Raw genomic sequence first — 27,204 nt, forward strand, 5'->3', positions numbered from 1 at the left:
GGAAATATTTTGAGGCTTAGAAAATGAACTGATAACGGGTTAAAATTGGCTACGTTTCACTATATCCTGGAAAAAAAGGTTGGGCTCTCGAGTTGGTAGATAGAAATTTCCAGTAGCGTTGACACTTTAGTTATCACTCACGCTATAAATTATAATAAGGAAGCGACAAGGAGGCCCTCTGGCGGAACTCTGGGACAACTTCTTTAAATAGAAAAAACCGTTGGCGCCGCTGCTTCTAAAGTATCGGATTTTGGTGGAAGCCTTGCCTAGTTGCCTCAGACCATGTCTGCTTTTTTGGGCTTCGTGAGTTAGCCTGTATTCGCAAATTTGCAGCGTCAAGTTCCCCAGCGAAGGTAGGGGTTTTACTTGCCTTTTAATTCGTAATCGAATTTTTTTAAACAAATTATGAACCGAAACGGTTGGGGTTACTGACGCGATATTGACCAATTAGATTGGTGAAGGAGTTACGTAGTGCGTTACGTCAGTGACGCGGACCAAAAACCCGCCGTTTTTTAAATGGAGAGTGTTTTACCGTGTTAGGTTTTAAGGTTTTATTATTGTCGTCAGAGCTGTGTTGCCAGATCTAGGGAAATTTCCAACATCTAGGGAAATTTGGACCTCGAAAATTAGTGAATTTTAGGAAAATTCGAGATGATTTTTGCCGTAAAAACTTGTAGAGGTTAACGGTAATAGTAAGTGTAGGGAGCTGTTGGCTCGAGTGGCATGAAGGGCTTTCCACCACCCTCCTACGCATTGTAACCAGGGTTGGATATAAGGATATTTTTTAGTAGTCAGCCTGACTAGTGGTTGTAAAAATGGGGGTATAAAAACAAGGACAGACAACATTTTGCTTTACCCGTCAAAATTGAATTAGTAACATATTATCACGTGAATTACATCACTTTGGCCGATCACAATTTTCTAAACTAAAATGGGATTGATGAATGACGAATTTATGATACGTCATATTCGCCATTACTTATGAATATTTAGGTAAATTTTTCCCTAGTCAAATTGACTAGTGAGCCCCCAGATTTCGATTAATTTTAGTAGTCAGAGCATTTATTTTTGTAGGCTTATGCCGTGACTAGTGCCTTATGTCCAACCCTGATTGTAACCCGGCCACCTGATTTACAGGCATTAGAAATCACTAGATGACTTGGGCATTTGTCGATGCTTGGGCCTAAGGTGATGCCTTGGTTATTAGCCTAGCTGATTATTATTAAAAAAAATCACAGTATGTGGCCAAATTGATTAAATTTGAAAATTAAATATAATGAAATTAGTAACCGATAGCAAGGCTCGGTTAGAAAATATTAACAATATGGAGTATATTGTTCGATATTGAGTAAATTGATGGCGCTATATTTTCTATATTTGGGGCATATAGGGATAATTTGAAAAATAGGCAAGTTTTAGTCTGAAAAAGAAAATTTTAGGAAATTTTAATTTTTTTATTCTGGCATCACTGCGTCGGAGAGACACTTTTTTGAAACAGTGCGAGCAGTGCTGAGTTATTCATGGACATGGTGTCGAGGGGTCGGTCATTTGGCCAAATCCCGTACAAAATTTGGAAAAAATCAACAAATCCAAAATCCAAGAATTTTGCTCCTATAGACTTTGTATGACAAATCCACAATAAAACATCCTTGATTTTCAAAAAATCCAAAATCCCGTACACAAAACAGGCAAATGTCCGACCCCTCGCATGGTGTATTATGTTTTACACGAGATCAGTTCAATTGAAGTTCAGAGAATAACCAGCTGCTTAAAGATAAAAAATAAATTAAAATAAGAGTAAAATAAAATTATAGTTCAAATGAGATAAAATGAATTAAAATAAAATACTGAAGGTCTAGTTTAGGGATTTGGTCAAGATGGCGGCCATGCCACATAGGTAGAACGCAAAGATTATGAAACTAGCCTATCATTGAAGAGATGATGATGTCATATGCGAAAGCTATCTATCGGCCTATAGGCTTCGTGCGTAGTTTAAATTTTCATCACAAGTATCGCCGCCTACCGACCGAGTTTTAAATTGAATAAATGAAAGCTGTCTGCTCGTTCAAATTTATCTCTGCACAACAGCTGAAAGTTCAACCGAAAAACATTCAAAAGTCGTCTGCTATTTCTTAACATATTTAGTTGACAGATATTAAGGCAGATGGCGCTATATTTCCTAAGTTCAGATCCTATAGAGAAAAACAAGGCTTCAAAAGGGTTTTTCAGTTCACCAAGTCCTAGGTACCCAGCATAATAACACCGGTACACTGCTCTCAAGCAATCTTTATGTCAAAGCCCTGCCAAATCGATTTCCGTTCCAAGAAAGTGGAACTGATTACGAATTATCAGAAGTATATAAGATAATATAAGTGTCCATTTTGATTGTAAAAATGAAACACGTACCTTCGGAGGTTCGAGGCACTTTTCAATGGGTGCAGAAGCATGTATTACTCCGCGTTAAATTGTGAAATGTAAAAAAGACTCCATAGGAATATTTACTTATTTATTTTCTCTATAAAATATTTATAAAACCATTATTAGAACGAATTTTCTCTTATTCAAAAAATATCTTTTCTTTTCAACGTCAGTACCCACTTTGGTCTCAATTATCAATATTTATTTTGGTCGTCCGGCAACACCGTAGGTCCGCCTACTTGAGGGATAGAATTTCGTAGCTCTGGTAGCGGCGTTATTATCGCGAAACCCTCCGATTGCCAAAAGTGCAGCCGTAAATCCCAGATATATTAATAAACACTCAGCTACATAATCCCTATCTATTATATTTATATAATACAATTGTCGCTCGACACTTTAGCCAAGCTTGGGTTGAGGCGCTACGGTACGCGAGGTCAATGGACAACAGACCATGTCCGCTGTCGGCTTTGTAAAAAGGAAAAAGTGCTAAGCCTTGGCTAGTCGTTTTCCATTATCATTGGTAAACAGAAATGTAACCCGATTAGATAGGCCGGGAAATAAAAGTCTTATAAATAGATAATAAGAAATATCTCAAGCTCTTTATGAGGTCGGAATTAAGATGTTAGTGCATTTTCTACACTATAAACGCATTTCTTTGTCAAAATTATTTATCACTTTAAAAAGTGACTGGCAATTTCAGAAACGATGGGAAAATTACACTAAGAATAAGTTGTAAAAGTAAGTCGTTATTTTATGTTTATAAGTTAAAATATTTATACTAAATAAAGATATTTTTTCTTTCGATTGATACCGTGTCAAATGTTTGACAGTTAAGCCAGCGCTAGAAAACGCGTACGGAAACGTGTAGACGTAGCTTAATAGTGTACAGACTATTTGCCCCTATACACGGTTGCCTAGTGGGTTTTCTGACTCGTTCTTAAGGGGGAAGACTACAGTGGCCATTGTTTACTTTCGCGCTATTTCAAGCTGAACTCTTTTAATCTTGTATTTTAACTTATAAAATTAATATTTAATTGTAGAACAGCCTCTTGTTTAGTGCTTAAAATAATTTTGACAATTTTTAATTTAAAAATAATTAAGTTATTACGTTTTAATTCGGACCCCCGGAGCTAAACAAGTTGGGCAAGCGCCCAAACAACCCTTTATTTAGGACCTTATATCTCGTTAACTATTAATATTATAATAATCAAAATTATTTTAAGCACTAGAGGAATGTTCAGCCTAATAAGAAAAATATAATTCAATTATGTAATTGTTAAAACAGGAACGTTCAGCTTGAACGAAAAAGAGGCTTTTACTGTATTCTTAGTGTCAGGTTTAGTGACGAATAAGTAGATTAGTCAATTATGAAAAGGGATAAAAAAGCTAAACCCTAAACAAATTTCAAAACTTACTAATAGCTCCTACCGATAGCTCTTCGAGCAAACAAAACGACGCGAAACTCGGACCAAATAGATCTTCGAGTGAAAAACTAAATTAAATAAAATAGCCAGAAATTCCAACGGTAGACCGGTTTCGTCTTATTTGGGACTCGTCAGTACCGTGCGGGAAATCTGGCTCGCGACTATAACACCGAAAAGAGAAACTAAGCCTAAGCATTAAAATTTTCAAAACGAGTAGCGTAGCAACGGAAAGCCGAATAGGGGGAGAGTGGTGGAGATTAGTATATACGCAACTCGCCAATTTTATCATCTTTTGCATTGCAGTCCATAGGTGGTTCCTTTTATCGTTAGGTTTAGTGACGTTTTGTTAGTGACTATACTAACTATTTTTGCTAAGGCTATTTTTTAGATTATTATAATTATTTGTAAATTCTTTGATGTCCTTATTCTAAAATTTATATTAACTACTAAAGTCTTTAATGAATTTTAAGTTGTAATATATGCGTTAGATTGTATCAAAGTTTTGGGTGAAATTATTCATTTAATTTATTATTTGTTGTATTATGGAGATTAATAGTTGTTTCCATAAAATAAAATAAAAAGTAAAAAATTATGTTGCTCTTACGTCACAAGTTGTATTAGTATATTCTTCGCACGCGCAATTTGCACTCGAGCTACACAAATCTATATTCCTCTGGCGAGGGCAGCGCGCGCTAGTAGTCTTGTATAAGTTAGAGACTGTGACGTCAGACCCACATAAAAACAAAAATGACACGTTAGTTTATAAAAAGAACTATTTGTACGCTATTAGTTTAAATTCATTAAATTAATGATAATGATAATAATAATAACGATATGTTGTGTTATTATAACTTTTATAAATGTAATATATTTTTAAAATATTCTATTAACGTAGGTCACCTTAGCTATATTAAAAAAAACGACTTACCAATTTCGTCGCCGTTAAAACAAAACCACGTAACTTGAGATACGTGGTTTTGTCAAAATTGCCACATTTAGATTCTACACCCTAATTTACGTATATAACATTATAAACATTAATAGGTGGCAATTGGATTTATTTTTTAAAATCGAGAAAAAATTTAAACGTATCTTTGATATTCACAACGTATTTCGCGCAAAAGCACGTATCTTGCTTATTTTCAGCTCCTATCTCACTTCATGACGCGAAACCACGTATCTCTAAAAATTCCCCTTTAGCAAAATATTTTTGAATTAGAATCCTCATAAAGAGTCAATATTGAAACGAAATTATTTAACTATAAAATTAACTCACATGTAAAAACCTAACACGCGATTTCACAAGTCCCTGCAAAATTAAAAAATCAATTTTTCTCAAAAAGGCCACCGAAAAGATACGTGGTTTTGTTTTAACGGCGACGATTTGTAAAATACTAATTTAAAATTGTACTTTTCTTACTGTATTATTTTTACTGGCTACTTATCGTTCACTTCATCTTATAGGTTTATACAAAGATTTCTCAGTTTAGCCAAGTAGTACGAGTATAATTATAAGTCAGAAACAGCGTTTTCCGCATTTCTATCGTGGTTCAGTGGGCGAGGGTGGGCAAAGGTGGGCGGTAAATCGGAGGTTTGTTTATCCGTTATTTGCGCGTGATCTACTTGGGCGATTTTGATAAACTTTACGTGAAACGATAGATTTCTTCCATTTATACATTTATTACCCATAATGCATTGCAAAATGAAAATATTCGAGTTTGAAGAAAAAAATCATAAATAAAAAGTTCAATGTTATTAAAAAAGTGCATCATAGAATAAATTAAAAAAATTAATAATTATTGTTCTACATTTTCTTTGGTCTAAGTGTAATTTTAAGTCATAGAACTTTAAAATCGACTAATTAGAAAGCGAGTAATTAATTTTTTAAGTTAGGCCCCGGACGCAGAATCAATATCAAAAATTAACATTGAAATATTGAATTTAATAGAAAAAAGGGTGAATTTTGGCTCAAACCTAGTGTCTAAGAACTTAATCAAAATTCTAAAAGCCCTCCAGGGTCCGAGTGATTTTCCCCTCTTTCCGCCCCTTCGGTAAAATATGACTATTACACGGTTTGGATCATATAATTTGATCTAACTATCGTACAATGTTGTTTTAGAGCTCGATCGATAGAGAATTAGCTAGTTTGTTTTTAATTAACGTAACCAAACCTATTTTCAATCCCAACCAATTTAATCAAAGGCGTAGTCCAAACATTTCTTTCATTAATTGCAAATCCAAAAAAATATTGATTAAAGTTTTAGGGTTTCGCTACTACGTGGGAGAAAGAGTGTTGAATTTATCGAAGTAAGTAGGATGCCGTGTAAAATGTTATTAACGCTAGCTACAATTATTTTTTAAAACAGGGGTGCCCAACTGTTTAATTTTAAAAATCACCATTCTGAAGGTCTGAATCACCAAAGGTTTTTCAACTATTGCTTATCTACATGTATAAGGGATAAGCCACGTTCACCCTCTGAAACGACGCGAGCACTCCCGCAACGTTTGGATGGCGTCGCGTGAACAGTGACCGTTTCGCGTCCCAGCGTTTCAGATCGCTTCGGCTGAACCGCTCCGTCGACCAGTTTGGCAGCGATTCGTGACGTCATCGAGTCTTTTTTTTTGATACACACAAATCGGTGTCGACCCAAGGCCTTAGACACCAGCACACAATAACTGATTAATCAGGGCGAGATAAGTGTAACGGCCACGCCAACGGGGGGATACGTGGGGAGAGGGGTGGGGTCTGGGAACACCCGTGGCGGAAGTATTCCGACCACACTTTAAGGATTGGTGGTCTTCCTCAAACGGCCATCAACAAACTCTGCCTCCCAGACGCTTGGGATTACAGGAGCTTTTCCTGACGTCATCCAGTCTGTTTTTGTAAACCATGAGCTTTTCGTGACGTCATCCAGTCTGTTTTTGTAAACCATGAGCTTTTCGTGACGTCATCCAGTCTGTTTTTGTAAACCATGAGCTTTTCGTGACGTCATCCAGTCTGTTTTTGTAAACCACGAGCTTTTCGTGACGTCATCCAGGCTGTTTTTGTAAACCATGAGCTTTTCGTGACGTCATCCAGGCTGTTTTTGTAAACCATGAGCTTTTCGTGACGTCATCCAGGCTGTTTTTGTAAACCATGAGCTTTTCGTGACGTCATCCAGGCTGTTTTTGTAAACCATGAGCTTTTCGTGACGTCATCCAGGCTGGTTTTGTAAACCATGAGCTTTTCGTGACGTCATCCAGGCTGTTTTTGTAAACCATGAGCTTTTCGTGACGTCATCCAGGCTGTTTTTGTAAACCATGAGCTTTTCGTGACGTCATCCAGTCTGTTTTTGTAAACCATGAGCTTTTCGTGACGTCATCCAGGCTGTTTTTGTAAACCATGAGCTTTTCGTGACGTCATCCAGTCTGTTTTTGTAAACCATGAGCTTTTCGTGACGTCATCCAGGCTGTTTTTGTAAACCATGAGCTTTTCGTGACGTCATCCAGGCTGGTTTTGTAAACCATGAGCTTTTCGTGACGTCATCCAGTCTGTTTTTGTAAACCATGAGCTTTTCGTGACGTCATCCAGGCTGGTTTTGTAAACCATGAGCTTTTCGTGACGTCATCCAGTCTGTTTTTGTAAACCATGAGCTTTTCCTGACGTCATCCAGTCTGTTTTTGTAAACCATGAGCTTTTCGTGACGTCATCCAGGCTGTTTTTGTAAACCATGAGCTTTTCGTGATGACATCCAGTCTGTTTTTGTAAACCATGAGCTTTTCCTGACGTCATCCAGTCTGTTTTTGTAAACCATGAGCTTTTCGTGACGTCATCCAGGCTGTTTTTGTAAACCATGAGCTTTTCGTGACGTCATCCAGTCTGTTTTTGTAAACCATGAACTTTTCGTGACGTCATCCAGGCTGTTTTTGTAAACCATGAGCTTTTCGGGACGTCATCCAGTCTGTTTTTGTAAACCATGAGCTTTTCGTGACGTCATCCAGGCTGTTTTTGTAAACCATGAGCTTTTCGTGACGTCATCCAGTCTGTTTTTGTAAACCATGAGCTTTTCCTGACGTCATCCAGTCTGTTTTTGTAAACCATGAGCTTTTCGTGACGTCATCCAGGCTGTTTTTGTAAACCATGAGCTTTTCGTGACGTCATCCAGTCTGTTTTTGTAAACCATGAGCTTTTCGTGACGTCATCCAGGCTGTTTTTGTAAACCATGAGCTTTTCGTGACGTCATCCAGTCTGTTTTTGTAAACCATGAGCTTTTCGTGACGTCATCCAGGCTGTTTTTGTAAACCATGAGCTTTTCGTGACGTCATCCAGTCTGTTTTTGTAAACCATGAGCTTTTCCTGACGTCATCCAGTCTGTTTTTGTAAACCATGAGCTTTTCGTGAAGTCATCCAGGCTGTTTTTGTAAACCATGAGCTTTTCGTGACGTCATCCAGGCTGTTTTTGTAAACCATGAGCTTTTCGTGACGTCATCCAGGCTGTTTTTGTAAACCATGAGCTTTTCGTGACGTCATCCAGTCTGTTTTTGTAAACCATGAGCTTTTCGTGACGTCATCCAGTCTGTTTTTGTAAACCATGAGCTTTTCGTGACGTCATCCAGGCTGTTTTTGTAAACCATGAGCTTTTCGTGACGTCATCCAGGCTGGTTTTGTAAACCATGAGCTTTTCGTGACGTCATCCAGTCTGTTTTTGTAAACCATGAGCTTTTCCTGACGTCATCCAGTCTGTTTTTGTAAACCATGAGCTTTTCGTGACGTCATCCAGGCTGTTTTTGTAAACCATGAGCTTTTCGTGACGTCATCCAGTCTGTTTTTGTAAACCATGAGCTTTTCGTGACGTCATCCAGGCTGTTTTTGTAAACCATGAGCTTTTCCTGACGTCATCCAGTCTGTTTTTGTAAACCATGATCTTTTCCTGACGTCATCCAGTCTGTTTTTGTAAACCATGAGCTTTTCGTGACGTCATCCAGGCTGTTTTTGTAAACCATGAGCTTTTCGTGACGTCATCCAGTCTGTTTTTGTAAACCATGAGCTTTTCGTGACGTCATCCAGACTGTTTTTGTAAACCATGAGCTTTTCGTGACGTCATCCAGTCTGTTTTTGTAAACCATGAGCTTTTCCTGACGTCATCCAGTCTGTTTTTGTAAACCATGAGCTTTTCGTGACGTCATCCAGTCTGTTTTTGTAAACCATGAGCTTTTCGTGACGTCATCCAGTCTGTTTTTGTAAACCATGAGCTTTTCGTGACGTCATCCAGACTGTTTTTGTAAACCATGAGCTTTTCGTGACGTCATCCAGTCTGTTTTTGTAAACCATGAGCTTTTCCTGACGTCATCCAGTCTGTTTTTGTAAACCATGAGCTTTTCGTGACGTCATCCAGTCTGTTTTTGTAAACCATGAGCTTTTCGTGACGTCATCCAGTCTGTTTTTGTAAACCATGAGCTTTTCGTGACGTCATCCAGACTGTTTTTGTAAACCATGAGCTTTTCGTGACGTCATCCAGTCTGTTTTTGTAAACCATGAGCTTTTCGTGACGTCATCCAGACTGTTTTTGTAAACCATGAGCTTTTCGTGACGTCATCCAGTCTGTTTTTGTAAACCATGAGCTTTTCGTGACGTCATCCAGACTGTTTTTGTAAACCATGAGCTTTTCGTGACGTCATCCAGTCTGTTTTTGTAAACCATGAGCTTTTTTAAAGAAAATCAACAACCGCGGATTTTTTTGTGTCAGAAGAAATTTTTATAAATTTTTTAGAAGAAATAGTCTTTCAACTTTTGGTCTATTTGTTTAAAAAATACAAATTTCTTCCGTGTGCGTGTATTTTTAATTTTTAAAACGTGACTCAAATGCGTGAGCAGACGAACTCCTAATTGTACGACTTTACTGCGCGTGCCGAATTTTCTTCAAAACTCACTGGAAATCGAACGTGTAAACAAACAATTTTCCAAACGCTAAGAACCGCAGCGAGATCGAAACGAGGCAAAACGTTTCCGAGGGTACGTGTGAATGTGGCTATATTTTCGAGATAAAACGTTTGAAGGTCGAGATCGCCAAATGCTAAAGATTCGCAGTTTGGACACTCCTGTTTTAATACTTAAAACGTCAAAGGTTAGGTAGAAACCAACATTAATTATTGAGAAAGCCTATATTTTTTATTTGCTTTATACAACTTAAAAATATAAATCATAAGGCCACCCTAACTTAAACCTAGGAGCAACAAACACCAGGAGAAAGCAGCTAGCCTTTAAACACGCTAACGAAGGGTTGTGTACGAATTTCATTGTAGGTACCGTTTATTGACCCCCAAAAGTTGTAAAACCCTCTTGCAACTTTGAAGCAACGAGTATAGAAAAAACAAATACTCGACGAGTTTTAAAGAGCAACTTATTCGAGTAATCGGGTACCCGAATATGCAATTTTCTGGTACTCGGTAATCAACGAGTATTCTCCAATTAATAATAATAATAATTATAATAATAATAATACCCTTGGCACCACCTTAAGCCCAAGTCATTTAGCGACTTATAATGCCTTTAAACAAAAGGCCGTGTTAATAACTTATTCGAGGTCGAGTTCGAGCACAGCCCTAAATTCTAGATAAAAAAGCTGTAGAAAAATGCTATAGAAATATTGTAGAATATCGTTTACGGTTTATCTAGGAAGTAAGTAGTACAGGCTTTAGGTATATAAATATATAGTAGACAAAAACTACTGCAAACCACAAACCAAAAAGTAAGTGCATAAAGCCACATGTATATGTACAATACGAATACGGATTTGGGAGAAAATACGCGATTAAATAACAATGGTTTTCATGAACCGTACACTTTCGCAGACAGAATAAGCTCCAAGGGGAAAGCAACGCGCAGGGGTAGAGAACCCGGGGATGTAATCCAATTTTGAATAATTAGCGCTGACGCTTGATGCACGCGCACTCCCCCCCCCCCCCTACGAAGGCCAACAAACGAGTACAATACGAAGATACGTGTATTCATTAAAATAAATAATAATAATAATAATCAGCTGGGCTAATACCCAAGGCACCATTTTAGGCCCAAGTCATCTAGCGACTTCTAATGCCTTAAACAGGTGGCCGGGTTACAATGCGTAGGAGGGTGGTGGCAAGCCCTTCATGCCACGCGAGCCAACAGCTCCCTACACTCACTATTACCGTTAACCTCAAGTTTTTATGGAAGGGGAAACTGAAGAGCTCGGGGGAAAACCCCTTTAACCAGTTTAGAGAGAACTTGCAAACTCTACGCGGAAGTAGTAGTTCCGCGTTTTCACCCACTGCCACAAGCTGGAATCGAACCCGGCTCCTCTCGCTGCGAGGCGAAAGTGCTAACCACTCTGCCACCGCACAAAATATAGTTAATACATCAGAGGGGGAGCGTGTGTACTTAAACAGGGTTCGTACAGAACCTGGATATCCTGGAAAACCTGGATAAGTCAGGGATCTGTAAAATGGAGGTATAATGTCAGGGATAAGGGATTTAAAAAAAATTGTAGAAAGTCAACCGAACCCAGCATCAAAGAACTTTTGACCTAAATTAATAAAAAAATGTCCCAAAATGTAACCAAAAAGGTCAGGGATATTGGTAAAAATTGTTCAGGGATAACCTGGAAAAGTCAGGGATTTTGTATCAGAAATTTTCGTACGAACCCTGTTAAATGTCCGTAACATCTTGTTTTGAAACTATTTTTCAGATGGTTAGCGTAGCAGCGGATAGCAAAAGATCGTGGATTATCGCCATAGCCTGTTCGTGGATCGCCTTTTGCAACACTGGCATCTACAGGTCGTCCTCGGTACTGTACGTGGAGATGATCAAGACACTTGGTTTAAGCCGGGAAGCAGCTTCGTGGCCTTTCAGTCTCTTCGGAGCCGTGTCCAGTTTCACTGGTCAGTTTGGTCACTTTTAATAAACCTAATTGCGCATTAATCACCACTCTATTTAGGAATACTGCCAGGGTTGTTGAGCGGAAAATTGGAAGTTAAACATTTTGTCACCATCGGGGCTTTGCTGTCTACTCTAGGCGTCTTAGCTTGCTCTTTAGCGAAAGATGTTGCTTGGATTACGGTGGCTTTTGGAGTAGTTGCGGGTAAGCTATACCACGCGTCTAAGACTAACAGCGTTCTAGAAACGTGGCGATATTTTCGCCTAAATGTCGACTTTTCCCGGGACAGCGGTGTAGCGCGTGCGGAACACTTCTACAGGCGTTTCTAGGTCAAAAATAGAACACATTATTTTAATGCGATTGGTGTGGTTTGGAATAATATGTTATTACCATAAATAAACATAGCATAATAAGTATGGCAGTTACGAACATTGTTTTATCATTTAATATTAATTTCCTAAGAAAAAAATATAAAATATTATCTTCATGTTATAAAAATAAAAAATAATATTTTAATGTGATAAAAATAAAAAAATATTATCTTCATGTGATAAAAATAAAAAAATTATATTTTCGTGTGATAAAAATAAAAAATATTATCTTCATGTGGTAAAATAAAAAATAATATTTTCATGTGATAAATTAAAAAATAATATTTTCATGTGATAAAAATAAAAAATACTATCTTCATGTGATAAAAATAATTTTTTCATCTTCACGTGGTAAAAATAAATTTTTATCTTCACGAGATAAAAAATTATTTTTACCACATGAAGATAAAATTATCTTGTAGCCGCCGGGAGTTTCACCCTAGTTTCCATCAGCCTAGGCCTAAGCAAATGGGAAAGTTTCTTATTGTTCCTTACCATTGACCGCTTGACATTCCTATATCGTATGAGACCAGAACAATCTCTTTACTCTTTATACACATTCTTATTTATCTATTATTCTTTTAATGTTCCTAATTATTACTTATTGGCATAGGCTTAAATTGAACCTAGCTTTGTTAACTAAACTTTAGCAGGCGACGTTAGTGACGTCATGGACGGCATGTTTTAGGTAGACGTCACTTTGAGCTCGTCTCTCATGACGTCTTTAAATTATTTTTTACACATTAAAATTATCTTCATATGATAAAAATATTAATTTCATATGATAAAAATATTAATTTCATATGATAAAAATATTAATTTCATATGCTAAAAATATTAATTTCATATGCTAAAAATATTAATTTCATATCATAAAAATATTAATTTCATATCATAAAAATATTAATTTCATATGATAAAATAAATTTTCATCTTCATGTGATCCAAAAATATTTATCTTCATGTGATAAAAAATTTATTTATCTTCATGTGATAAAAAATATTTATCTTCATGTAATCAAAAATTTATTTATCTTAGTGTGATCAAAAATGTATTTATCTTCATGTGATCAAAAATGTATTTATCTTCATGTTATCAAAAATTTATTTATTTATTTAAAAATATTTATATGATATATAAATATTAATTTCATACGGTAAAAATATTAATTTCATACGGTAAAAATATTAATTTCATACGGTAATAATATTAATTTTATATGATAAAAATATTTATTTCCCATAATATTTAATATTTATTCCCTATGATAAAAATATAAATTTCCCTTAATAATATTTATTCCCTATGATATGCCTATGATAAAAATATAAATTTCCCATAATAATATTTATTCCCTATGATAAAAATAGTAATTTACCATAATAATATTTATTTTATATAATAATATTAATTTCATACAATAATATTAATTCCATACAATAATATTTATTTCATATAATAATATTTATTTCATACAATAATATTAATTTCATACGATAAAAATATTAATTTCATACGATAAAAATATTAATTTCATACAATAATATTTATTTCTTATAATAATATTTATTTCATACAATAATATTAATTTCATACGATAAAAATATTAATTTCATACAATAATTTTAATTTCATACGATAAAAATATTAATTTCATACGGTAAAAATATTAATTTCTTACGATAAAAATATTAATACGGTAAAAATATTAATTTGATATGATAAAAATATGAATTTCCCATAATAATATTTATTTTATATAATAATATTAATTTCATAAAATAATATGAATTTCATACAATAATATCACAAAAATTTGGTATAATACAATATTAATTTAATATCACAAAAATTTGGTATAGTACAACATTAATTTAATATCACAAAAATTTGGTATAATACAATATTAATTTAATATCACCAAAATTTGGTATAGTACAACATTAATTTAATATCACAAAAATTTGGTATAATACAATATTAATTTAATATCACAAAAATTTGGTATAATACAATATTAATTAAATATCACAAAAATTTGGTATAATACAATATTAATTTAATATCACAAAAATTTGGTATAATACAATATTAATTTAAGATCTCAAAAATTTGGTATAATACAATTTTAATTTAAGATCACAAAAATTTGGTATAATACAATTTTAATTTAAGATCACAAAAATTTGGTATAATACAATATTAATTTAATATACAAAATGTGGTATAATACAATATTAATTTAATATCACAAAAAATTTAGTATAGTAAAATATTTATTTAATATCACTTAAAATTTGGTATAATCCAATATTTATTTAATATCACAAAAAATGGTATAATACAATATTTATTTAATATCACTAAAAATTGGTATAATACAATATTTATTTAATATCACTAAAAATTGGTATAATACAATATTTATTTAATATCACTAAAAATTGGTATAATACAATATTTATTTAATATCACAAAAATTGGTATAATACAATATTTATTTAATATCACTAAAAATTTTGTATAATATAATATTTATTTAATGTCATTAAAAATTTGGTATAATACAATATTTATTTAATATCACTAAATATTTTGTATAATATAATATAATATTTATTTAATGTCATTAAAAATTTGGTATAATGCAATATTTATTTATTTAATTTCTACTTGATTATTTCCTTTACAAATCAGGTTTTGGAAGTGGATTAATAATGACGTTATTACCAGTCGTAATCAATGCCAACTTCCAGAGCAATCGAGCCACAGCAAACGGAATATTTCTATCAGGATCAACCATTAGTTTATTGGTCCTACCGTCCTTAACAGAATGGTTGGTAAATCTCTACGCTCTCAAAGGTAAAATTCATATCATTCTTATGAAAGTTAGCATCGCCCACGCTTCCAAGTAACTCTTTGTCACGCCGTTTATCCAAAAAACTAATTTGGAATTTTTCCAACTAATTTCAGGAACTTTCCTACTATTGTCCGGATTGGTACTAAACGTGTTGGTGGGTGCCATGTTCCTGAAAATCCCGAAAAAAGAAAAAACGCTTTTCAAGAAACAGGAAGTCGCGGAAGAAACGGCCCAACGAGAAAAAGAAACGAAAGTTATTTACACATTTCCGGAAATAAAATTGCAATTACCCGTAAATAATAAATTGGAAATTGATTATGGGGAACAAGTCAGGTTGAAAATGGAGGTTAACTTCGGTATGGGTGAAAAATATCAATATGATAAACTAAAAACGGGATACTTTAATGAAAAAACAGAAAATGAAGATTTTCAAATTAAGAAACCGGAAGTGGAAAAAGCGGAAATAGAATTCTTCAAAATCAATGAATCAGAAATGGAAAATTTACCTACCTATAGACCGGACGTACAAATTTCTAAATTTACAAATCCGGAAGTGCCACATTTAACGTACAATAAACCGGAAATGGAGACGCATCAACTTGAAAAACCAGAAGTGACGAATTGTAAATACCGGTACGAGAAAATGTCGGAAAATTCGGGCTTATCTAGTGACAACAACAAATACTTTCAAATTAAAGAACGGAAAGAACAACCGCGTTGCGGTCGAGAGAACTGGTGCGACACGATGGTCAAGTGCGGCCGGACATTGGTCAATCCCATGTTCATTCTAATAACGTTTAGTTCGGTGACCACACGGACGGTGATCGTCACGGTGTCGCTGATTCTGGTGGACTACGTGATGGACAAAGGGGAAACGGAAATCGAGGGCGTCATTCTGGTGTCCGTCGTAGCCATTCCCGAACTGGTCGGCAGACTCGGCTCCGGTTGGATCTCAGACCACAAATTTTTGAAACGAAAACACGTTTTCCTCATTTGTAAGTACGCTGTCATAAAACCAGGTTGTCAAGAACCACATACTGACTGCGCTCCCACGCTAGATTATCTCACAAACATGGAAATTTACCGCACTCAAACGCCAGTTATCAGACAAAAAGGGACAATTATTGTGCTCCCACGCTAGATTATATCACAACCCGGGAAAATTACCGTGCTCCCACGCTAGATTATCTCGCAAACAGGGAAAATTACCGTGCTCCCATGCTAGATTATCTCGCAAACAGGGAAAATTACCGTGCTCCCACGCTAGATTATCTCCCAAACAGGGAAAATTACCGTGCTCCCACGCTAGATTATCTCGCAAACAGGGAAAATTACCGTGCTCCCACGCTAGATTATCTCGCAAACAGGGAAATTTACCGTGCTCCCACGCTAGATTATCTCGCAAACAGGGAAAATTACCGAGCTCCCACGCTAGATTATCTCGCAAACAGGGAAAATTACCGTGCTCCCACGCTAGATTATCTCGCAAACAGGGAAAATTACCGTGCTCCCACGCTAGATTATCTCAAAAACAGGCAAATAACCGGGCTCCCACGCTAGATTATCTCACAAACCGGGGGAATTACCTGGCTTCCAGGCCAGTTATCTCACAAACAGGGAAAATTACCGCGCTCCCACGCTAGATTATCTCGCAAACAGGGAAAATTACCGTGCTCCCACGCTAGATTATCTCGCAAACAGGGAAAATTATCATGCTCCCACGCTAGATTATCTCGCAAACAGGGAAAATTACCGAGCTCCCACGCTAAATTATCTCGCAAACAGGGAAAATTACCGAGCTCCCACGCTAGCTTATCTCGCAAACAGGGAAAATTACCGAGCTCCCACGCTAGATTATCTCGCAAACAGGGAAAATTACTGAGCTCCCACGCTAGATTATCTCGCAAACAGGGAAAATTACCGTGTTCCCACGCTAGATTATCTCGCAAACAGGGAAAATTACCGAGCTCCCACGCTAGATTATCTCAACAACAGGCAAATAACCGGGCTTCCACGCCAGTTATCTCACAAACCGGGGGAATTACCTGGCTTCCAGGCCAGTTATCTCACAAACAGGGAAAAATACCGCGCTCCCACGCTAGATTATCTCACAAACAGGGAAAATTACCGAGCTCCCACGCTAGATTATCTCGCAAACAGGGAAAATTACCGAGCTCCCACGCTAGATTATCTCGCAAACAGGGAAAATTACCGAGCTCCCACGCTAGATTATCTCGCAAACAGGGAAAATTACCGAGCTCCCACGCTAGATTATCTCGCAAACAGGGAAAATTACCGAGCTCCCACGCTAGATTATCTCGCAAACAGGGAAAATTACCGAGCTCCCACGCTAGCTTATCTCGTAAACAGGGAAAATTACCGAGCTCCCACGCTAGATTATCTCGCAAACAGGGGAAATTACTGAGCTCCCACGCTAGATTATCTCGCAAACAGGGAAAATTACCGAGCTCCCACTCTAGATTATCTCGCAAACAGGGAAAATTACCGAGCTCCCACGCTAGATTATCTCGCAAACAGGGAATATTACCGAGCTCCCACGCTAGATTATCTCGCAAACAGGGAAAATTACCGAGCTCCCACGCTAGCTTATCTCGCAAACAGGGAAAATTACCGAGCTCCCACGCTAGATTATCTCGCAAACAGGGAAAATTACCGTGCTCCCACGCTAGATTATCTCGCAAACAGGGAAAATTACCGAGCTCCCACTCTAGATTATCTCGCAAACAGGTAAAATTACCGTGCTCCCACGCTAGATTATCTCACAAACAAGAAAAATTACCGCACTCCCACGCTAGATTATCTCAACAACAGGCAAATAACCGGGCTTCCACGCCAGTTATCTCACAAACCGGGGGAATTACCTGGCTTCCAGGCCAGTTATCTCACAAACAGGGAAAATTACCGCGCTCCCACGCTAGATTATCTCACAAACATGAAAATTACCGCACTCAAACGCCAGTTATCTCACAAAAAGGGACAATTATTGTGCTCCCACGCTAGATTATCTCACAAAAAATGTAATAATTATTTATGATTATTCTGCAGCCGAAGCGTTGTCCGGCGTCTGCTTAGTTCTGCTGACCATCGTCCACTCACCCTTTCTCATATTCACCCTCTGCGCATTGTTCGCGCTGGCCAACGGAGGGGCGTTCATATTGGTCAACGTCTTCTACTTGGAGTACCTGGGCTTGGACCGGCTGCCCATCGCTTTGGGGCTCAAGAATCTCTTTACTGGTCTGGCCTCGCTCACGAGACCTTGGCTCATAGGTAACAACCGAAGTAATATCATAACCCTCTTATCGTTTGAGAGTAGGGTGACAGAATCGCTTGAATTTGGGGGGGGGGGTGACATAATCGTTTGAATTTGGGGGGTGGGGTGACAGAATCGCTTGAATTTGGGGGGTGGGGTGACAGAATCGTTTGAATTTGGGGGGTGGGTGACAGAATCGTTTGAATTTGGGGGGTGGGTGACAGAATCGTTTGAATTTGGGGGGTGGGGTGACAGAATCGTTTGAATTTGGGGGGTGGGTGACAGAATCGTTTGAATTTGGGGGGTGGGGTGACAGAATCGCTTGAATTTGGGGGGTGGGGTGACAGAATCGTTCGAATTTGGGGGGTGGGTGACAGAATCGTTTGAATTTGGGGGGTGGGGTGACAGAATCGTTTGAATTTGGGGGGTGGGGTGACAGAATCGCTTGAATTTGGGGGGTGATGACAGAATCGTTTGAATTTGGGGGGTGGGGTGACAGAATCGTTTGAATTTGGGGGGTGGGGTGACAGAATCGTTTGAATTTGGGGGGTGGGGTGACAGAATCGTTTGAATTTGGGGGGTGGGGTGACAGAATCGTTTGAATTTGGGGGGTGGGGTGACAGAATCGTTTGAATTTGGGGGGTGGGTGACAGAATCGTTTGAATTTGGGGGGTGGGGTGACAGTATCGTTTGAATTTGGGGGGTGGGGTGACAGAATCGTTTGAATTTGGGGGAGGTGGGGTGACAGAATCGTTTGAATTTGGGGGGTGGGGTGACAGAATCGTTTGAATTTGGGGGGTGGGGTGACAGAATCGTTTGAATTTGGGGGGGTGGGGTGACAGAATCGTTTGAATTTGGGGGGTGGGGTGACACAATCGCTTGAATTTGGGGGGTGGGGTGACAGAATCGTTTGAATTTGGGGGGGTGGGGTGACAGAATCGTTTGAATTTGGGGGGTGGGGTGACAGAATCGTTTGAATTTGGGGGGTGGGGTGACAGAATCGCTTGAATTTGGGGGGTGGGGTGACAGAATCGTTTGAATTTGGGGGGTGGGGTGACAGAATCGTTTGAATTTGGGGGGTGGGGTGACAGAATCGTTTGAATTTGGGGGGGTGGGGTGACAGAATCGTTTGAATTTGGGGGGTGGGGTGACAGAATCGTTTGAATTTGGGGGGGGGTGGGGTGACAGAATCGTTTGAATTTGGGGGGTGGGGTGACAGAATCGCTTGAATTTGGGGGGTGGGGTGACAGAATCGTTTGAATTTGGGGGGGGGGTGGGGTGACAGAATCGTTTGAATTTGGGGGGTGGGGTGACACAATCGCTTGAATTTGGGGGGTGGGGTGACAGAATCGTTTGAATTTGGGGGGGTGGGGTGACAGAATCGTTTGAATTTGGGGGGTGGGGTGACAGAATCGCTTGAATTTGGGGGGTGGGGTGACAGAATCGCTTGAATTTGGGGGGTGGGGTGACAGAATCGTTTGAATTTGGGGGGGTGGGGTGACAGAATCGTTTGAATTTGGGGGGTGGGGTGACAGAATCGTTTGAATTTGGGGGGGTGGGGTGACAGAATCGTTTGAATTTGGGGGGTGGGGTGACAGAATCGTTTGAATTTGGGGGGGGGTGGGGTGACAGAATCGTTTGAATTTGGGGGGTGGGGTGACAGAATCGCTTGAATTTGGGGGGTGGGGTGACAGAATCGTTTGAATTTGGGGGGTGGGGTGACTTGAAGTTAATACATTTTTAAACCCAGTTGAAGTTACTAAATTAATTTTAAACATTTTTCTGGACTAATAATATCGTAACCAAGATACGACATTTTAAAATTGTAATATCTCTATAACTATAAATTATATTTAATTTTTAACTGAATTAGGGGAAAGATCGTCTGTTTTTACATTAGAAAATGACCTCATTAGAGTTACGACTAAGTTAGAGTTATTAAACCAAGCCAACGTCTTGGAAAAACTGTTCTTCAATGACCGAAAGAAAAAGATAAAAACATTAATGGAAACGCTGTTAAAATATCGTCTGCTGCCCCAATTTTATTATCATTAGCTTCCAAATTCCGCCACTTGGAAAAAACAAAAACTTTTATCATATTGTGGGGTGGCGGAGTGGTTAGCACTTTCGCATCGCAGCAAGAGGAGCCGGGTTCGATACCAGCTTGTGGCACTGGGTAAAAACTCGGAACCACTCCTTCCGCGCTGAGCTTCCAAGTTCTTTCCCCACTGGTTTAAGTGGTTTTCCCCCGTGCTCTTCGGTTTCCCCTTTCCTTAAAAACGTGTAGAGGTTAACGGTAATAGTAATAATAATAATCAGCTAGGCTAATACCCAAGGCACCACCTTAGGCCTAAGTCGTCAAGCGACTTTTGAAGACTTTAGTTCAGGTGGCCGGGTTACAATGCGTAGGAGGGTGGTGGTTAAAGGGGTTTCCAGCGGGCACTTCGGTTTCCCCTTCCCATAAATACTTTTAGAAGTTAACGCTAATAGTGAGTGTAGGGAGCTGTTGGTTCGCGTGGCATGAAGGGCTTGCCTCCACCCTCCTACACATTGTAGCCCGGTCACTTGAAATAATGGCTTTAAAAGTCGCTTGATGACTTGGGCCTAAGGCGGTTCAATATACTAACACGTACCTTATTTTGTATTTTGGTTTGAATTTTCCCCGCCATCTTAGGGTGTATCACCAGTGCCAGCCCGACAACAGTGAGCGATTTGCGAACTAGCCTAACTTTTGAAATCGCCCAATTTAGGCTTAGGTCTCGTATAACTGCAACGCGCCGCGCGTGCCAAATAAAAATAAAACTTAAAATCTTTCACGTTTCCAGCAGCGCGCGCTTTTATATTTTTTTTTCAATTTTAATCAAGCAGGGAGAGTCTCACTGGTTTCTCACCAGGTGTCGCAGCTGTCGCGCGCTTTTGGATTTCCCGAAATTTCTTTATTTTATTAAAAATAACCACTTAAATTTTTTCGATGCGGTTTTCGCCACAAATTTAATTTTTAATAATTAAATTAAATAATTAATTAAACTATTTTAATAAATAAAGTGGTCCAACCAATTAATAATGTGGTTTTTGACTATATTTCCGAGAATGCCCCGCACTTAGCGATGAATTGTTGAAACAAAGTGCTAAAAGTGATTTCTTTTCAGGTGTTTTTCGCGACCAAGTCTGTTCCTACGACAGTCTATTTCAAGCTTTAGGAATAATTTCAGTATTGGCAGGAGCGGTTTGGTTTTTAGAACCATTGTTGAAGAGCAAGAATACGAATAAAAATAACAGCGACTGCAATTAAAATTTAGAGAACATTAAATATTTTTACTCTCAAAACGATTATATTTGTAAATATTTTATACAATTAATAAAAAAGCTTCAAATTACTTTCTTAACTAAATACTCGTAGAAATGTTGGATGAAATTGGTTGATGGAGCGCCTGCTGCCATCTATGCGTCTTATTTAGAATATAAAGAATTTCTGCAAGCTGCCACATAAAAGTACTTACTAAAGTAATTATTTTAAATATACAACTAGTAATTACATAATTATCAATTTCCTTTTTGAGCAATAAGTAACTTTTTATTACCTCTCCGAGGAGGGGTTTTACAATCACCGTGTCTGTCTGTCTGGGCTGCGAACGCGTATGCATTTTCGGGGCAGAGTGTATTCACTAATCCATGCGTTCTGTGTCTTTTTGTCATTGGGTGTAGTATAAATTGTTATCAATTTGCGTTAGTATCGGGCGGGATTCGAACCCGAGCCCTCCTGCACGACAGGTGAGCGTTCTACCACAGTACTTGTTAATTAACAATTTATCAAATTTTATTACACAGAAACTCAGTAGTTTTCATAATTAGTAATTGAGCAATTTCCTTATATAGTAAAATAGAAAATTAGCAATTTCTGTAATTAGTTAATAAACCTTTCGTGTAATCAGTAAATAAGTAAATTCCTTAATTACTAAAGTAGCAACTTCCTTAACTAGTAAATTCTAAATATCCTTAATTGGTAAATTATCAATTGCATTATATATTTACTCAGTAATTTCCGTAATTAATAAATTAGAATTTCCCTTAATTAGTTAATTAACATTTCCCTTAATTAGTTAATTAACATTTCCCTTAATAAGTTAATTAACATTTCCCTGAATTAGTTATTTAACAATTTCCGTGATTAGTTAATTTGAAATTTCCGTATTTAGTTAGAAATTACCGTAATTTAATATAACCTGCAAAGCAATCTTTAGGGAAGACCCCTTCAATTTTTCATATTACCCTGTACAGTGGCGCCAAACATTTCTTAAGCCAAAGGCAAGAGCGGCCAGAGCTGGAAACGTTAATGTAAATTAAATTTCATAATTTAATTTATATTTATTTATTTTTGTATACGATATTTTATTATGTAATTTTACTCGCGATATGCAAATATTACCAAATATAAAATATTTATAAAAAATAATATAATTAATAAATAATACTTATGAAAAATGTATCGTGTTCCGTTCAAGACCTAAAATCAATAGGGACCCTAAAATAGGGCGGGTCATTATCAAGGTTCCTAGAAAAATATCTTATGGGTCAATGGGATATTATCACCGAAACTATAAGCTGGTAGCTACAGTCCAAGATATTATGAAAATACTTTAAAATAGGGCCTCTCATTTTAGAACTTGTCAGATTGGCTAGTGCTTCACAAAACCCCCCAAAAAAACCGTTACTGCCTACACGAGAGCAAAAATAATTCTAATCTATAATTAATCTTCGTTCGCGTTAATAAATTCTGGTAAAAACATAACGTTTGTAAGTTGGGAAATGTGAAGGTCACTTTTAGCCTCGGGGTTAAGTAACAATATCTTTAACTTGTATGTTTCAGGGTAAAAGTGTACTACCTGAAAAACATTATTCTAAATTTCTCAAAATATCCGAAGCAAAACCAGCAATGAGGGATTTTTTTTCAAAGAAAATATATTGGTGCATATTATTTATTAATTTATTATTTATTAATTTATTATTTAGAGCAGCCACCGATTAGATGGCGCCACTAAATACAAGGGGGTTAAAGTATTTCCACCAATGGGAGAGCGGGTGAAAGGTTATTTCCCTTTTTTTCTATTGGCAATGAAAAAATGTGACCTTTCACCCACTTTCCCATTGGTGGAAATAGCTTAACCCGTGTCTCATATCTGACAATACTATTGCGTGTGTGTGTGGGATTTTTTATTGGAACTTTGATGATCAAAGTTGACCCAGACAGTAAAATAAAGGGGGTGGTATTTTTGACCATCATTGCAACACCGGATTGGTTGATATTTGAGCATGCACAGAGACCGATTTTTGACGGTCTTCCAGTGACAAATAAATAAATTATTGTTCCTCGTGGAGCACGTGGCGCCATCTAAGTAAACTGACCGTTGTATTTCTGAAATAAAAGCTTGACAAAATGTTTGTTTAGCTGTAAATTTACTTGGAATTCATTAAATTATAATACAAATTGATTTAAAATAATAACACTTTAGGACGACAGATTTTTTGGTTTTAAGTGGTCAAAAACATTTCAGGTTGCCATGGCAAATCGAATGGGTAGTGCAAAGTCTCCTTTTGGGAAATTTCATATCTCATATTGATCTACATCAGAATTAAATGAACCGAAGTTATCAGATTGCTATTGTTGGGCGCGTTTTCCTTATGAAGTTACATTTTGACCTCGAATTGGAAATTTTGCGCCATCCTAGGCCGAAGAAAAAACGTTTTGGTTTTTATGAAACTGTTTTTTATACATAGAAATAGCTATACCCACAATTCCCAAGTGCAATGTATGGCGTCAAAAGACGGGGAAATTAGCTTTTATTTGATTCGATTTTATCATCATTTTCATAAGGAAAACGCCCTCCGATTCTGAGCACTATTTCGATAACTTCGGTTCATTTACTTCTGGTCTACATGACGCCCGACTTTCAACCAAATCGGCCATAAACACCTCGGGTAGACTGGTACCGGGTACTCTCCTTGTTAGCAAAATCTAGAAACCGGTTAACATTCCCCTATAAATGTACAACCCGTGAAATAACCCCAAACCAAAGGTATCCGTCGCGTCTTAAAGTGTTATTATTTCAAATCAATTAAAAACCATGGTAAATAAATTCAACATATACGATTAAAATACAAATTACACTGTTGTGGTTGCTGGCGCCATCTCTCGGATTATCTCCACAATATTTGTCCAGGTAATTCCAAAAGCGTTTTGCGTCGATTTTTTCGCGTGACACGATGGACCACACTTATTGTAAAACAAACAATTTCAAAAAGCGACCAAAGGCACAAAGGAAGAAAACTGATACAGGTACGTGTTTGTGAACATTAAAACTTTCCCTTTAAGGAGGAAGACTACAGTGGCCATTGTCTAATTTAGCGCTATTTCAAGCTGAACTTTTTTAATTTTGTATTTTAACTTATAAAATTAATATTTAAGTGTAGAACAGCCTCTGGTTTAGTGACTATAATAATTTTTACAATTTTAAATTTAAAATTAATTAAGTTATCACGTTTGAATTCGGACCCCCGGAGCTAAACAAGTTGGGCAAGCGCCCAAACTACCCTTTAGTTAGGACCTTCTATCTCGTTAACTATTAATATTATAATTATCAAAATTATTTTAAGCACTAGAGGAAGGTTCAGCCTAATAAGAAAAATATAATTCAATTATGTAATTGTTAAAACAGAAACGTTCAGCTTGAACGAAAAAGAGGCTTTTACTGTATTCTTCTACCTTAAGCGGAGTTTGATTTGACAAAAAAAATACGGGAGCGATAACTAGCAGACAACCGGCAGTTGTTCCGTATTCCTGGGTTACTACGTGTGCTAGCTCTCCGTTTCGTATCCGTCCTGCCTTCCACAAGGCATTGTCTCCGTTCAGGGCCGGATTAAGACTTTATGGGGCCCTAGGCCCAAGTTAATTTTGGCGCCCCCTTTCAATAGCGAGCTAGGCGCTTCCTCAATTTATAATTGAGAAATGGAAGGAAAATTCATTTTGCTGCCAGATTTAGTATGTCGTCAGGGGCTAGACGGCAGTCCGACAGAGAATGTGACAATCAAACGTTTTTGGTTCATAGGGGTGGACGCATTTACTAAAATTACTTCGGAAAATATTTTATGAAAAGCAAATGATTAAAGTTTTGTACTTTTTTTTTCGAAACCTCTTGGTGCCCCTTATGGGCTTGGTGCCCCAGGCCCAGGCCTATTCGGCCTATTGGTTAATCCGGCCCTGTCTCCGTTACGAAGCAAAGGCTTGTGGAAGGTAGTACGTAGACGTTACGAAGAGCAGTGAGCGCTTGGCCTAGGGTTAAAATGAGACGCAAAAACTTTAGCGGTGAATTTGAAAAACGGGTAGTACGTTTATGTTAGCTAACATGTTTTATAATTAAATTAATTTGTGGTTTGTTTATTAAAATAGTAGTAGTAAAAGTGTTTTCTACTGAAAATCTGTTTTTATTTGGTAAAAATGGTTAATATTTGTGCTTTTTAACAAGTAAAACAATACCGGAAAAGGTTTCATTCCATAAGTAGGATTAAATTTAATATTATTTAGATAAATATTCATTCTTATTTAAAATCTTTATATAACTAAAGGTTTCCCTTATCTAAACCTACAATACTTTCTCAATGGATAATTGCTGTAAATCGCGACAACTGGACACCTTCAAATCATAATTTAATTTGTAATAATCACTTTTTAGAACGGGATATACAAATTGTAAATGGCAAAAGGTGGCTCACGCCAAAAGCCATTCCAACTCCGGTTTTGTTTCCATAGAATTAAAACAAGTAAAAATAGTCTAAATAATTTTTTTTAATTTAATGTATAGAAATTACATCCACTTGAAAGTAAAATAGAAAAAACAGGTGATGCTAACTTCTCACCTTTAAATTTTGACCAAGGATCATTTCGTGTAGGTTTAATTATGTTATTATAATTTGAGTGAGATCTCCTAGGTTTTTAGCCAACTTTGTTAAGTTGTTATGAAGAGATATTCCTCTCTCTATAAAAGAAATATAGTCTAAGAACTAGAACTTGCTGTATTACGAAATATTGTTGGCATGGACATCTTCCCAGAACTCCACGAACATTTGTTTGATGCTGAAGTTGGAATCGAACATCACCGCATCAGTTTGATTAAGAAAGTTATTAATTTATATTGCGAAGGACAAAAATCTAGAAATGAAGGGTCAAGCCATCAGACTTAAATTGTCAAAGCTCATTTTATTTCAAGGACAATAGCTACATACCTTTAGTAGAACCATCTATTTCATCAAAATTTCATTTACTTTTGTTTACAATTTAGAATCTCAGAATATTCCCATAAAAATCCATAACTACAACACCTGTATAGTACACGAGTTACTTAAAGGGGAATTGTCACTACCCTAAAATGGGTTAAAAACCATTTAAATGGATAGAGGACGTCCGAAAATGGTTATATTACTAAAAATTTCATGTTAATATTTCCAGTATTTGATTTATTTTAAGCAACCAAATTTCGTGTTTTATCCCCCGACTCGAGAATCTCAGCTATAGGAGCAACAAACACAGCACCACACACAAGGAGAACGCAACCCGTCAAAAGTCGTGCATTTTCTTGTGTACAGTTTTCAATGGTTAGACGCTTTAGCGCCTGCTGCCGTCAGAAGGGGAAAATTCAGAAATTGTCTTCCCCCCGCCCGTAAAACGTTCAGCGTAAAGACTCGTGACACTCGTCCGATGAAATTTGTACACAACCCTTCGTTAGCGTGTTTAAAGGCTAGCTGCGTTCTCCTAGATCTCAGAACCAATTGGTTGAACCTACCTGCAGCGCCATCTCGTGAACGAAATATTATTTTCCCCCGTTTTATCGTTATTCAGTCGGATCTGTCGTCTGCTACGACATTCTCCTTGGCCAGACTTGGAAATAGTGATATTTTTTACGGGGTCCCTGCGGG

The 27,204-nt window shown here is 37.1% G+C and overlaps 1 protein-coding gene across 2 annotated transcripts; it reads left to right on the forward strand.

The window, feature by feature from the left end:
* The first annotated feature begins 224 nt into the window (after positions 1-224).
* LOC149962244 (monocarboxylate transporter 9-like) lies at positions 225-21,614 on the forward strand. Of its 2 annotated transcripts, none has more exons than XM_090167537.1 (7): positions 225-353; positions 11,546-11,738; positions 11,795-11,938; positions 14,804-14,968; positions 15,080-15,961; positions 18,033-18,254; positions 21,387-21,614. In XM_090167537.1, the coding sequence occupies exons 2-7, from the start codon at positions 11,546-11,548 to the stop codon at positions 21,527-21,529; spliced, it is 1,749 nt and encodes a 582-aa protein (XP_090023663.1). In that variant the 5' UTR covers positions 225-353; the 3' UTR covers positions 21,530-21,614. The 2 variants fall into 2 exon arrangements, with proteins under 2 accessions (XP_090023663.1, XP_090023664.1); XM_090167538.1 differs by lacking the exon at positions 225-353 and adding an exon at positions 3,059-3,156.
* Positions 21,615-27,204: the final 5,590 nt, after the last annotated feature.

This window comes from Leiobunum rupestre, chromosome 1 (assembly GCF_980474605.1).
Source record: "Leiobunum rupestre chromosome 1, qqLeiRupe1.1.hap1, whole genome shotgun sequence".
Taxonomy (NCBI): domain Eukaryota; kingdom Metazoa; phylum Arthropoda; class Arachnida; order Opiliones; family Sclerosomatidae; genus Leiobunum; species Leiobunum rupestre.

Coding starts and splice junctions, on each gene's coding strand:
- LOC149962244 (XM_090167537.1), top strand. CDS start 11,546: ATGGTTAGCGTAGCAGCGGATAGCAAAAGATCGTGGATTATCGCCATA. Junction 15,962..18,032: donor AAAACACGTTTTCCTCATTT/GTAAGTACGCTG, acceptor ATTATTCTGCAG/CCGAAGCGTTGTCCGGCGTC. Junction 18,255..21,386: donor CACGAGACCTTGGCTCATAG/GTAACAACCGAA, acceptor ATTTCTTTTCAG/GTGTTTTTCGCGACCAAGTC.